General features: G+C 39.6%; 1 protein-coding gene across 1 annotated transcript in view; it reads left to right on the plus strand.

Annotated features, from left to right (window-relative positions):
* Window positions 1-15069, plus strand: part of luzp2 (leucine zipper protein 2) — a 148495-nt gene that overhangs the window by 99621 nt on the left and 33805 nt on the right. The window contains exon 6 of the mRNA XM_068319528.1: window positions 12996-13058. Coding sequence (XP_068175629.1) covers window positions 12996-13058 — 63 coding nt within the window. The remainder of the gene's footprint in view (window positions 1-12995; window positions 13059-15069) is intronic.

A 15069-nucleotide genomic window follows, 5' to 3' on the forward strand; every position in this document is an offset into this window, starting at 1 on the left:
GACTAACGGGTCTGGCTACCCGACTGAAGAGATACATCACGGAGATTGAGGCCAGGAGAATAAACAAGACCTTCTCCACTCAACCAACAAGGGTGTACTCTCAGTGGCAGGGAAATAGCATCCAGCCAGACCCACCAAGAGCTGAGGTGGAGAAATACTGGAAGGGCATATGGGAAAGAGAAGCATCACACAACACCGATGCCCAGTGGCTAGTGGACCTGAGGATTGACCACAGCTGCCTCCCAGAACAAGAACTAGTAACCATCTCAATGGCAGACATCCAAGAAAACGTGTCAAAGATGAAGAGTTGGTCAGCACCGGGCCCCGATATGATCCATACATACTGGCTAAAGAAGCTGACAGCATTCCATGAGCGTCTAGCAGCACAGATGAACCAGCTGCTAAGGGATGGGACACACCCAGAATGGTTGACTGAAGGCAGGACAGTCCTGATCATGAAAGACCCACAGAAGGAATCTACCCGATCCAACTACCGGCCAATAAGCTGTCTCAATACAACATGGAAGCTCCTGTCAGGCATCATGGCGGCTAAGATGAGTAGGCACATGGATCAATAAATCAGCGGGGCACAGAAAGGAGTTGGTAGTAACACCAGGGGAGCCAAGCACCAGCTACTGGTGGACAGAGCAGTACACAGAGACTGTAAGAATAGGCAGACCAACTTGTGCACCACCTGGATAGATTACCAGAAAGCCAACGATTCAATGCCACACACGTGTATACTGGAATGTCCGTCACTGTATAAGATCAACAGGACACTAAGAGCCTTCATCAAGAACTCAATGGGGAAGTGGAAGACAACCCTGGAGACTAACTCCAAGCCAATTGCCCAAGTTAACATCAAGTGCGGCATATACCAAGGGGATGCACTATCACCACTGCTGTTCTGCATAGGCCTGAACCCCCTCAGTCACATCATCACAAAGAGTGGCTACGGATACCGATTCCGAAGTGGGCCAACAATCAGCTATCTCCTCTACATGGATGACATCAAGCTGTATGCCAGGAATGAGCGAAAAAATTGACTCACTGATCCACACCACCAGGATCTACAGCGACGACATAGGGATGTCATTCAGATTAGACAAATGTGGCCGGATGGTATCAAGAAGAGGCAAGATGATCAGAACTGAAGGGGTTGACCTACCAGGGGGCAGGAAAGAAGACATCAAGGACAGCTACAAATACCTTGGAATCCCACAGGCTAATGACAACCATGAGAAGGCCACAAGGAAGTCATCCACATCCAAATACCTCCAGAGAGTAAGTCCTGACAAGTCAGCTGAATGGCAAGAACAAGGTCCGAGCCATCAACATGTATGCACTGCCTGTCATCAGACACCCCGCTGGGATCATAAGCTGGCCAAAGGAGGAGATAGAAGCCACAGACATCAAGACGAGAAAGCTCCTCACCATGCATGGAGGGTTTCACCCCAAGTCCAGCATCCTGAGGCTGTACACTAAGCGGAAAGAGGGAGGCCGAGGCCTAGTGAGCGTCAGGGCCACAGTCCAGGATGAGACATCAAAAATCCAAGACTACATCAGGAAGATGGCCCCAATAGATGAACTGCTCAGTGAACGCCTTAGACAGCAGAAACCTGAGGAGGAAGAGGAGGAGGAGGAGACAACATGGAGGGACAAGCCCCTACACGGCATGTACCACCGTCAGATAGAGGAAGTGGCTGATATCAAGAAGACCTACCAAAGGCTGAATAAAGCTGGACTGACAGACAGCGCAGAGGCACTGATCATGGCAGCACAAGAACAGGCCCTAAGTACAAGAGCAATAGAGGCCAATATCTACCACAGTAGATCTGACTCAAGGTGCAGGCTATGTAAAAAAGCCCCAGAGTCAGTCCAGCATGTGGTAGCAGGGTGTAAGATGCTCGCCAGCTCAGCATACATGGAAAGGCACAACCAAGTAGCTGTGATAGTGTACAGGAACATCTGTACCCAGTATGGACTAGAAGTACCCAAATCCCAATACCACCGAAGGTGGTTGAGAACGACAAGGCTAAGGCTAATATATATATATATATATATATATATATATGCAAACTATGCACAAAGACGCAAACCCGAAACCGATTTTCTCTGCGTCAACAGCCCTACTTGTCATGATCCTGTTTATTTAGTGTTTTATTTGCTTCCCTATATTTCATGTCTTGTCTTCCTGTTTTATTTTGTCATCACTTACCCCTGTCTCTGTCCCAGGTTCCTGACTGCCCTACCCCCTCCCTTTCTGCGTGCACCTGATCCCTGATTGTGTTTCCCGCACCTGTCTCCTATCACCCACATCAGTCCTGCATATATTCCCCCTTTGTGTCTTGTCTCGTCGCCAGTTCGTAGTTCATAGCTCACGTCCCAGTCTTTATCATTGTTCTAGTCATACCTTTTTTGTGTTTGAACCTTGCTCATTTTGTGACCTTGCCTTTTCACCTCCTGCCTTGGATACCTCTGCCTGGATTGACTGCTTTACCGGTGTACCGAACCTTGCCTGGAATAAACCTTGTTTTGTAATTTTACCGCTCAGTGTTGTGCACTTGAGTCCTGCCTCCCTGCGCTACGTTCTTAACACTACCCACTGTGCCACCATGCCGCCATGTAATATCAGAAATATTACATTGCCTAAGTGCAAAAGTTTAGTCATCCTCCCTGAACTTTACTGGCCTTACAATTACTTTGATGTCTACATTGTGTTTTTATTCCAGTATAAAGTAGTTAATAGCTTTAAAGCTATAGTTGCAAAGTAATATTGCTGATAGTGTTGCTTTAAGCTACAACAATTCTTAAAGCTCTATACTTCAAAGCACCCCAGCAAACTGATGTAATTAGCTGTATTATTTTTGGAAATATTTTGGTATAATTTATGGTTTACACCAAAATATTTGCAAAAGTAATACAGCTAACAAAATGAGTGAAACCACAGACAATTCTGTCATATCGTCTGGCATAAAAAGTCAAGGGACTTGGAAATAAGTTTACTTTCCTTGTGATGTTCTGTGACGTTCTCATTAGCAAATACATTAGGCTGTTATTCATGGTTAGAAAGTGTTATACCGCCTTACTGTACAATATGCACCATTTAATACCCTGATAAAAGTTTCATGTCATGCTGCCAGATGTTGCTGTTCTTGGTCCAGTGAGATACCATCAACCTTTCTTTTAATGAATACAAATGATCACACTAGCAGCTTGCCATATTACACCACCAGATTACTGTGAAATCCAATGAGCATAATTAATGAGTATATTTAATAATAAAAACAATATAATAAGGATGTTAAACCAATAAATCAGCCATCACAGATGGCTCCCAATGGTGATTACCACTGGCAATGTTTTTGGGTAAAGCATTCAATCATATCACCTAAACATTCAGAGACATTCAGCTTTGACAGTGGAGATATTGTGCATTTTATAGTTTTATACCGTTGATATCTGATAGGGCAGGACATTCTTGCCAGTAAGCTTTAATTAACCAGGTTTACTCAGCATTTTGTAGTTTTGATTTTACTGTTCACTGCTGGAAAAAATCAATGAATTGCACGACCAAGGCCTCCTTTTGTTAGTGATTATCAACTTCATGAACTCATTTTCATATTTTTTAATTAAATTTAACTCTAAAAAGTAAAACTTTGAACAGTGAAATTCGATTTTTGGTAGTTGTGGGTGACTTGACATTAATTATGAAAATAATGAGAATAAAGTACAGAATAATTATCTTCATTTAAAAGTAGAAAAGGTCTTTTTTCCCCACTTTAGCGCTTCAACTCTGAAAGCAGATATCAATGTTTTAGACTTGGATATAAATTTTTGATTGATCAGGTTTGAAATAGTTCCAGTTAGTCGACACATTCTTCCTTCATTTACAATAGCAATATTTCTAATCTGTCAGATAACTCCTTCTCAGAATTGGAAGCTTCACTGTTATCTTTATCATCTGATTTAACAGATTGTTCTGTCATTTTTGATTAAGTGTGAATAAATACAAGGAATGAAAATGAATTTAATAACCAGACATTATTTCTACTCAGCGGGTTGTGTTTGTGCAGAGACTGACAGCAGCCATGTCATTATGCTGACAAATATTCAAGTTACTTTGCATTGACTATTTCAAATGTTCTACGAAAAGACAGGTATCCTCACTTTACACGAGAGACACAGAGGTGTATCTTTTCCTCTTATATAGACTATTCCACAGCTGTTTGATGAAGAATTAAGTCACAGTCACAAGTTAAAATTAATGAATAATAGCAAAAAATAACCCACAGCTTATAGATGCTCTCCAGTCAAATTAGGTGGTGAACAGAGTAAACAAATACTTGTGTTCACTGTTCGACTCTTGTGGAGTAAGTATTCAGATGCAATACCAAATAAAGCAAAAATTCTATATTATCATGTCATGTAATTGGAAATGAAATGGAAGGCAGTACCATTTTGAAGTCAAAGTGCTCATAAATAATAATACATACCCCTCATATAAATTCAGGTGACTAGGTGATTTTTTTGACAGTATTTTGGCACAATGGGCAGCACTGTTACCTCACAGGTGAAGGTTTAGAGTTGGATTCCATTCTGAGTGGAGTTTGAATATACTTCCTGTGTCTGTGCAATATGCAATTTAGGTGAATTGTTCCATCTAAATTTACTGTAGGTTACAGTGTGTGCATGAATGGTTGTAGCCATTTAGCTTTACATTCAGTCAACTATAACCTATATAACTATGTATAATTTTGCCGCCAACAATAATTTCAGAAAAAAAACACAGGTAGCATGATTGTAAGAAAGCCCTCAGAATTTGTGCATGTAACACATGTGTTAAAAAAGAAAACAGCACGCCAGACCAGTTATTGCTGGAAATTCGTACAAGTGTTCCGGATCCAGCAATTGTTAACATTTTCCCATATAATTATGTACAAGTCAATCACAAGTCTGAAGTACTGTGTTAACAGCCAATAATGTAATACAAGTCCTGAAGCAATAACGTAATAATTTTTGGCTGAAAACACAATAAGCTATTACATATTTGGCTGGCCACGTTGCACTGGCGTCGTGCCCGGAGTGTCCCCCGCCTCACGCCCTATGCCAGCTGAGAAGGGTCCAGCTCCCCGTGACCCACTACGGCGGATAAAGCGGCAGAAAATGAATGAATGAATGAATATTTGGCTGGTCATTGTGTTATTGGCATGGTCAAAAAGAAAAACCCTAATTCTAACCCTTAGCCAAAAAGTATTGCCCTTTATCATTTATTGGTCTATTAGATTTGAAAAAGGGCAGCTTTATTGTGTTATTGATTGTCATTACAATATTTGCCAATAAAACTTCTCTACAATGGGAGTTGTAGGTGCGAACTTATGTGGGACAGACTTAGGCCCTGTTCAGTCTGCAGGCATATCAGTTTTCCTTCCATATCTGATTTTTAGGGATGGCTGTTCACACTGTTTTTAGCAAGTGTCCAAATGTGATTTTGCTCTGTTCAGACTGGGCCACATTATTGGCCGATTTGACAGGTTGCCATAGCAACAACATTGCGGCAGAGTCGTCATTCAGTGCGCGTAATGTGTGAGGTCATATAATTGCAACGCCGGCAACACCAACAATAACGACAAACATGAAGTTTTGTTACCTTGGCGTATTGGCGATATCACTGTCTGGTAGAGGTGGAGAAAACTCACACACACCAGACATCCTCAATTCCTTCTTCCGTGTTTTACCACTCCGTAAAGCGCGACGCTCTTCCTTCTGGCGCCTTGCTCTCATGTCGCAAATATGACGTCCCTGTCCGCCATATCTGATTAGGGTGTTGGGAGCTGTTCAGACTGCAGACGCCTCTGTCCCTATTTGACACGAAACTACCTCCCAAATGTGGTTTCAATCAGTCCTGCAAAAATCTGATTGAGACTGTTCAGACTACACACAAGTTATGCAACATCAATCTGGATGGGCTAAAAATCGGATATAGGGGGCTAGTCTGAACAAGGCCTTAAAGCTCGTCCTTGTGAACTGTCTGCTATAGTCAGCATGGAAATAGTAGCACTAATAGTAGCATGAGTGCAGTGTAGCCTTTAATAGTAAGAAATTGCAATTATGATTTCAGAACTCTAAACAATGTCTTCTGCAAACACTCAATTTTATGGTTTCTTGACAGGTCTCACATTCTCCAAAGGCTGTATTTAAATGATCTAAGGAATGGTCTGAGGTTTATGGTTCAGGCATGCAGGGACTGTCATGAGGTAGAAGGTGTTCAATTTTTATGCAAAGTAAGGTGCCAGATGCAAAGGGATTTGTGTTCAGTCTCTCAATTAGTCATACGATTGTTTTGGATGCAACATGAACCAATCATTCAGTGTTATCTTCCTTTCCCTTTAAGAGCCAGATGTACCTACGCCTGTCAAATTGCTATACTATACATAAATATTCCCACTTACCCTTGGGGATAGGAATTAGCTCCTTGATTTGTGACTCTCTGCCCCTATTTCTACCCATGATCTTTTCCATACATGTAAAAAAGTAAAGTGTAATATATCTAGAAATGTCAATACAGAACTGGCTTGCCAAATCAGGAGGACTATCATTCATGTTAAGCAGATGGAATTCAGCAGCTCAAATTATGTATTATTAATGAGAACACTGTTAATTAGGTGTCCTATCCTAATGCCTCAGGAGAAGCACTAGGTCTCTACTGTATATACATTTTACACACATGGGACACAAACTTAACTTCATTAGTTATTTAAATTGTTCAAATGTTTGGAGTAAACCAGTCATTCTCTTGGTAAATCCAGAGGCACTGGTCAAGGTGCAGTGAAATGTACCTGTCAGGGTCTCCAAAGGAGATTAGCAATTTGATCAGGTGGGTGGCAGGTGGAGGAAAACTGTATATGCAGATTCAGATTACGTCAGAGCTGATTGATTTATCACGAGTGTGTGAATGTTTACATGTTTGAATTAGAGTAGGAAGTTGCACATGATGCCCATTGACTTAAGACCAGGTTCAAAGTTGATAAATCATACTGTTTCTTTCCAAGTACCTCAAAAAAAACCCTTGTGCATGAGCTCATGGCTGGGGACAATAAGCTCAAGCACAGTGTTCCCATGAATGCATTGATTGATGAAAGTATATTCTTTACATATACAGCACACTATCTGTAACACTTGGACTGTGCTGTGTCCTTAGTATTGTTGCATAGCGCATAGTCCGAAATGATGCCATGATAGAAGTGGCTTTGTCTAAAGAGAACATCAGAGATTCCATATCTTACTAAAGGATCAGTTTGAGAGGACACACGGTAAACTCTTGATGACTAGTCCTCCATGACCCTTTACAACATGTATACATGTCAGAGGAGCATGACAGAGTATTCCTTTCATTTTTATGAAACCCAGCCTTTGGCCCAAAGAATCCTTAAGAAGCTGCCTAGATGGGATAAAATCAGTCTGCCTCAGATGCCTGGGCTGATGTCATATTTGATAGCTTGTCCACAGTGAACACTTGCTTTTCTAATACCAGTAAATTATATTAGATGTGTTTGACAGTTACACAACTATAGAACTTGTGCAAGTGCTGCCTCACTTGCAATGTGAAATTTCTTTTTGTACTTGGTTTGAGGTGGCTGACAAGCCTGTCGGACTGTTTGACATATTGTAATTGATGAAGTTATGCCAAAAAATCTGCTCATTAATATATATCTCAAGCTGTCAAATAAGCAGAACAAAGAACATGTTTTTATTTTATTATTTAAACCCTTTTTTCTTATATTATAAGGATGGCCAATATTCAGGGGATATCAGGTGAACATGAAATAATCAGGCAACAGTTTGTTTAATGGGAAAACAAACCAAATAAATGAAAATGACAGGTTAATGTACATAGGGGGGAAGATTGTCACTGATATTTCTCATAAAATATTGCAATCAGGATTTTTATAGCCAAATTGACTTGACTTTTATAATGCCCAAGTCTACTTGATCAACAGATTTTTTTTTTTTTGATGTCTGTTTAACAAATATCATGTCAAACCTTACTGAGTGGACATGTTCAGCATTTTTTTATATAAATCCCTGTAATTACTGTAATAAGCAGTGTTATGGGTCAGTTCACATGCACTATCCAGTTGGCAGCTTTCCTCAGATCACATGAATTCTGATCTTAATAAATGAGTTTTTATTCCCAGACTTTGAAAAACTGGTGCTTACAAGGCTTTAGTAGATAAATTAATTCTAACACTTGAATTTTAATATTTTCCATCTCATAATCATGGCAATTGTTGTTGACTTAACGACAAAATAATTCACTATTATTCCATTTGTGGCTGCAGTGATTGACCTTTAGAGACATTTGCAGTCCATTTATAATGATGTCTAGAAAACAAGAGCATTGCTTTACTTTTCAAGCTTATCACCAAACATCACTCCAAGTACTGCTCCAGTGAATAAATATGGATTTGAAGTGGTTCCTTAAAAAAACAAATAAACAAAAAAAACCCACCATGTGGCAGCCTTAGGGTTGTTTGATGTGATAGGTTAATTGTGATAGTTACACACTCCTGAAAAAAATTGATCTCGAAACAGGTGCCAACTGTGGTCCCATCTCCCAGTACATACAGCTTCATAATCAACATGCGTTTGTATGATCTAAACTTGCTTTTACTCACTTTAATGAGGCTAGCATTTAAAAGGAAAACATTTTATGTTGCTTTTATTGAGGTTCATGATAAACTTAGGTTACTCCACACAGTTTACTGTGGCCTTAAATTGACATGAACAATGAAGTTTTATTTTCTCAACTGAGACATGTGCCTTGTTAAAGTAGTGATGGAACAATCTTGTTGTTTTTATTACAGTGAAGCTTATTGACCTTTTAGGATAAAATACGTTGTGACAACGGCCTCTCTGTTGCTCCATTTGTGAGCAGCGTTGGGCAACGTACATGTATTAGCAAGCATGACTTGCGAAATAAAAATATAATTTCTAACTCCATTGGGCTTTTGATGGTTTCTTTCCTGTAGCTGCAGGGAAAGGGTATCATTGGCTTGATAATGGAGATTGATTTAAAATTCCATACCTGGGGTGTTAACATGGGAAACACTAAATTAGACAAGAACATAGCTAAACCTAATTGTTTCTTAGCACAGGAGCTGGTTTCTGGCACCTCAAATTCTGACCAAAAAGATCTAACACTGCACATGTTTAGAAGTGTGAAAGTTGACCTAGATGGACAGTAAACATCGACACTTGAGGGCTGTCAGCACATCAGCACTTTATAATGTGTGAAAATAACTCTGGTGAGTTGAATCAGATATTTCTGAGTGCCTTTTAGATGGCTAGTGATTATCCTACAATTTTGTTGTACCATGAAACGTGCACTGTTGCAATTAAAAAAAAAAAAAAAAGAGCAACATGTAGATATAAAACATTTTTCTTGACCCAAGTGTGACAGGCATAACATGTGCAGCATGTCTGACTCAGTGTATCATACTCTGAATATGCACTGTGACATTTAAGCTCACGTGGATTTCATTTTTGCACTCAGAAAATTCTGATACTAAACTATGTCTTGACAGCTGCCAGTTTTGGATGTCCCCAAATGTTCCTTCTGTAGTGGTGAGGAGAGTGAATCTGTGAGGAATTGTTGCTCAGCAACTGCCATCTCAACTCAGTCAGTCCCACTGCTCCATGTCCATGTGCCGTAAACCTTTGTATTATGGGTAGTATAGTGTACAGGTGTGTATGAAAGTGCAGACTGAGTGATAAAGGAAAAACAAAATACAGAAAGCACAGTAGGTGAGAAATTGTCGCATTTTTTGAATGTAGTTTTTATTGTTGTAAAAAAAATAAATAATAAAACCAACTTAGCTTACATAGTAAGCAGCATATCTAGCATATATAATATAAAACCAATATAACATAATGCCATGCATACACTTTAATTTATTATGACAAGATTATATTTGAAAAACATTTGCCACTATGGCTGGCATGTGAGGATGAAAAAGTAGTTATCGATTTGCATCAGAGACAAAATATCTTTAAGCGGAATTATTTTGAGGAGTTGGACATAAGGCCAGACCATGAAACTTGGGTCATAAATAATACTCTGTTATTGTACAACAGAAGAAGGAAAGAATTCCCAGGTTCTTGTTATTTTCCAGTCAGTGTTGTTCTGGTTTGCTTTTCTTGGGATGATAGAAAGGACATGTGTTGTCTGAGAGTTAAAAATATGTCTCCTTCCAAATTTTAAATGTATTGAACTCTCTTATATCAAGTGTGTGTAACAGCTCATTTCGTTTGAGATTTATATTTATATTATATTACATTGCAGCCTGGGGCAGTATGGTGGCGCAGTGGTTAGCGCTGTCGCCTCACAACACGGCGGACCCGGGTTCGAGTTCTGCTCTGTGTGGAGTTTGCGCGCTCTCCCCGTGTCTGCGTGGGTTCTCTCCGGGTTCTCCGGCTCCCTCCCACCTCCAAAAGCATGCACTTCCACTTGATTGGCCGGTCCCAAATTGCCCGTAGGAGTGAGTGTGTGAGTGAGTGGTTGTACGTCTTTGTGTGTGGCTCCGCGGTACACTGGCGTAGTGCCCGGAGTGTCCCCCACCTCACGCCCTATGCCACTGGGATAGGCTCCAGCTCCCCGTGACCTGCTGCGACAGATGTAGCGGTGGTAATATGAAAATGACTGACTGACATTGCAGCCTGTCCACCTCACACTTGTTTCATCATGTCATACCGTGGCATAGTGATACAGTATTTATTGCCTGAGCCTACCCATCATCTTCTATATGGATTGTCCCATGCATTGTCAAGATAGAAAATATTCTCATGAGGTTTTGTGGTTCATTCAGTGTCGATTGAGGGAATTGCTGAGCTGGTAAATGTCAGAAACGCAGCAGCACTAGCAGACTGTGAACCACCCTAAAGCCATCATCAAGTTCTTTCTACATCTCATACATGTAGCCTAACATTGTGTGTGTATGCTGTATGAAAGCAGTGACTTGACAACTCCCGCAGGGCACTGGTTTCAAGTATGGCTGCTTAAAATTGAAACTGCTGAATATTTGTTGGTCCTACTTCAATTCTGCTGGATGGCATTCTCTGTAAAAGATAATTAGTTCACTGATAAAGCAATTAAGAATTTTAAAAGTGTTGTTGTGTCATTGACAGAGGTTAATAAATCTCTACTGGCTACTATGATGAAATTGCATCTAATTACATTTATTTCTTTGGATAAAAGAAAATGTTGTCACACACATTGCCTTTTTTACATTGTATAGTGTGTGGCATTGTTCTTTACACTGCGTAATGCAACAGTTTCACTCCTTTCAAATATGACAATAAAGTGCAACAGCCAATCTACATTTGAATCAGAGTCTAGAATAAGCACCACAAAAAATCTTCTCTTAACTCTGATGTTGTCGAGTATACCGTTTTAGTTCTTTCAAGGCTTAGTAAAGCTTTTGTCATGGTTGATTGTCTTGTTTTATCGGCTCATCTTGGGATCTGAATGGGTCCTTTGGGTTAAGTAATACCTTGTTTGTAGATCTATCTCACTGAAACGTCATTGCCAATTATAACTGGGAATCCATTCCCTTTAAAAGTGTTGCACTTACCCTCAGGTTGTGTCTGTACAATCTTTGCCTCTGTCACTTGCTGACTTCCTTTTAAATACATATGTGGTGCATTTTACTCAGGCTCACTTTGGACAGAAATTGAAATCTTGGTGCCGTGGCCTTGAACACCAAGCCTGTGGACAGAAACCGTTTACTGTGAAATTACCTCTCAGAAGCAGGATCTGCACAATAGATATAATGCTTGTTTCAACATGGGTACTGTATTTGAGTTCAAGCCTAATTCTGGAATGAAGATATTCACAGCAAAAGGAAGAGATGATGTTGAAGAACTGGATGTTCGTGGGATCTGTAAATTAGTGAGCAGTGAGACTACAGCAGTTCTTCTTTCAGATTAAATATTTGTAAACCTTTTCTAATATGTTAGTGCTTCTAAATCATCTAATGAAAATTAACTATTAAGCGATGGTATTTATTTACCAAAATAAAATGATACCAAAATGATATACCCAGATCTCATTATACCATGTATAGTGACAATAAAGGCTTTCTATTCTATTTTATTCTATTCTATTCTTATGCTGAATATAGACAATGAAGAATGTGATGCACATGGGAATTAGTCTATTGGTTTGTTCTGTGGATGCGGTTGTTGTTGGTTCAAATTAAATGCCTGTCGACTGTCGTCAGCTATCTCTTAGGCAATATTCTACCATATAGACACATCATCAATCACAGTCTCCATCCACATACACTTGAGTGCTGGAGGTTTAAGTTGCAAAGTTGCTGAGAAAGTTCGTTATCGTTGAACTTTTTGCAAAAATGCAAATTTGCTTTGCAGCCAGAAGCAAATTTATTAATTAAAATTTATTTGTCCCTAAACTGCAATAGAACTGAAATGAACAGGAGGCCAATATTTGCTGTTAATTCCCTGCATGTGTGACCTTGCTCTATTGCTTTCTAAATCAAAAATCCCTCGCAGGTCTCCAGATTGTTTTTAAAACTGCACCAATGTTCCCAACTGGCAGTGAACAGCGATACTTTGTGGGTCACTTTTACATCTCTCAACTGGCTACCAGTCAAAGACTTTAGGGCTTTACTAGTCACATTTAAAGTTCAGAGAGGGTCTGGCCCTGAGATGCATTTCTGACTTTTTAGAGCCCCATGAGCCTGAGCACATTTTCAGATCACCACACAGGCCACTCTTGATTGCTCCCCAGTCTCATCAGAAATTATGAGGCAACCAGACTATTGCTGCCAGAGCTCCTTGACAGCCAAATGCCCTGCTGGAGAAACTAAGACTCACTGATGTGACTGTCTTTTTCTTCTTAGCAGCTTGAGAACATTCTGTCTAGGTTATAGAGTAGAAACCAACAGTTTCACATATTTCTTTCTCTATTTCAGAACAAGAGTTTGAAAAACAAACTGCTGTCGGGGCATAAACTTTGTGACGCCTATGCTGAAGAGGTAAGGACTGTGTTTTATCACACATTAATTATTTGCTGTTCATGACGTTGGTGTGATTCATGATAATACTTGAAAGAGTATTGTCTTATGAGCAAAAATGATAACATTACAAACTGCAACACTAGACTGAGAAGTGTAGTAGTTATTATCAACAGCCAGTTTAAATATATAGAGAACGTAGATATAGCTGAGATGATTTTATAAACTAAAAAATGAATTATACTCTACTATCTCAATGCTCATATAAACATGTTTGCTTGCTGGGTGAAACTCAACAATACTGCTCTAATAGTAGGCATTTTGATGTCCGCACAGAGCAATCTGGTAACGCAGGTAGTAGTAACCACATTTTATGTGTGTCTGTTTGCTCTCGCTTCTTTTTTCTTCTTTCTAACTTCATCCATCCTGTCAGTTGTTACATTCAGCAGTATCTGCCAGGTTCACTCCCTCAGTGAAGCATTCACCTGAGCTGTGAACTTCTGATTTGGCCATCCTGCTGACCAGTGCTCATGCTGTAATTTAGCCATACAGGATCTTTCAAGGCAGCAATTTTGGTAGACATGCTGATGACATACCTGAATGAGTGCAGCTGGTACTGTGTAATCATACGTTCAAAAGTCATGCAGTTGACGATTCCAGTACTTTCCTTTATTCAAGCTAAAGTATATGAAAAATATGATGATTCTTATAGCTTTAAGTGAGACACACACCACTGGACAATTGAACTCCCCGGTGATTTAGATGTTTAACCCAGAACATGTCAATGTGTGACATGTTTACATATCCAGTGGTATACCTCTCCATCTGCTTATGGACACATCAGGGTCACCTGTACCAACAGATAGAATACTCAGGGATTACAGTTATTGATGGGTGATTGGGTCGCTACAGTCGAAAGGCAGTTTAGAAAAGATGAAGTTGCTGCTAAGCCACAGCAATTTTAATTGAGGCTTTCTGCTAACTTCAGCAAGCAGGATGGTACCAGGACTCTTGACATTCCGTGCCGATGGCCTTTATGGTCAATTGCATGACCCAGTTACCTGTTTATGTGTATACTTTTTTCTGTAAGTGAAATAAAATCAGCTAAAACTGAATAAATCAGTAGAGAAACAAAAAAGTAATTCTTGAATATACAGTACATCTCTTGTTATGAACCTGTTACATAAGGTGAAGAATTAAGATAAATTTAAATGTTGAAATATAAAATAATGTAATAAAAGTATACTTTCAGTAGTGCCAATCAAAATATATCGCACACATGCACCCACACATACATAGTTGCTCACAGGTCAACAAAGACAGCTTGATGTTTGTAAATCAAGAGATTTCAATTGACCCTAAAGTGCACTCTGACATTGTGATTATTCTTGTCTTCCTATTGAGATACCAAAAATTGATGTTGGAAATGACAGGTTTTATTCCTTCCACAAATCCTCCATTTGTGCAACCCTGAAACTCCACTAGTTTTTAGAGTGTAACATAATGAAACTATGAGGTGATGATGGCACAATCAAATATGGCATGTCGAGATTCAGACAATATACAGTGGTTATGAAAAGGAACTGACTGAAATTGTCAGCCTACATCACGGCAGGATTTCACTGGAAAAGAACAGGGAAATTAAATGGTAGTCAAAATATGACTGAATGTCTTGCAGATGATATCTTACTCTCAGTAATAATATAGTGGCACTTGTCCAGTGCTTCTTAGTCCACCTGATTACTTCCATAAAACTGTTGTATACAAAGACCTCAAGGTCTTTAGGGTGTTAATAGTTTCCAAGATTTTCTTTGAAACCTTTGGATCAGTTGAGGTCATTGCTATCAATTTCCTTGGGAGGCTATGAAAGTTGAACTAAATCAGTAACACAAAGGTTTTCTCCTGGCCCGACTTCCATTGTGGAAAGTTATTTATGTGTAAAGAAGAAACATTGCCGGCTGAACCTGCGATCACATTGGAGTTCAAAAGAAAGGATGCTAAAGTTGAATGATTGCTACCAGAGCAAGACATA

The sequence above is a fragment of the Antennarius striatus genome, chromosome 1 (genome assembly GCF_040054535.1).
Source record: "Antennarius striatus isolate MH-2024 chromosome 1, ASM4005453v1, whole genome shotgun sequence".
In the NCBI taxonomy this organism is placed as follows: domain Eukaryota; kingdom Metazoa; phylum Chordata; class Actinopteri; order Lophiiformes; family Antennariidae; genus Antennarius; species Antennarius striatus.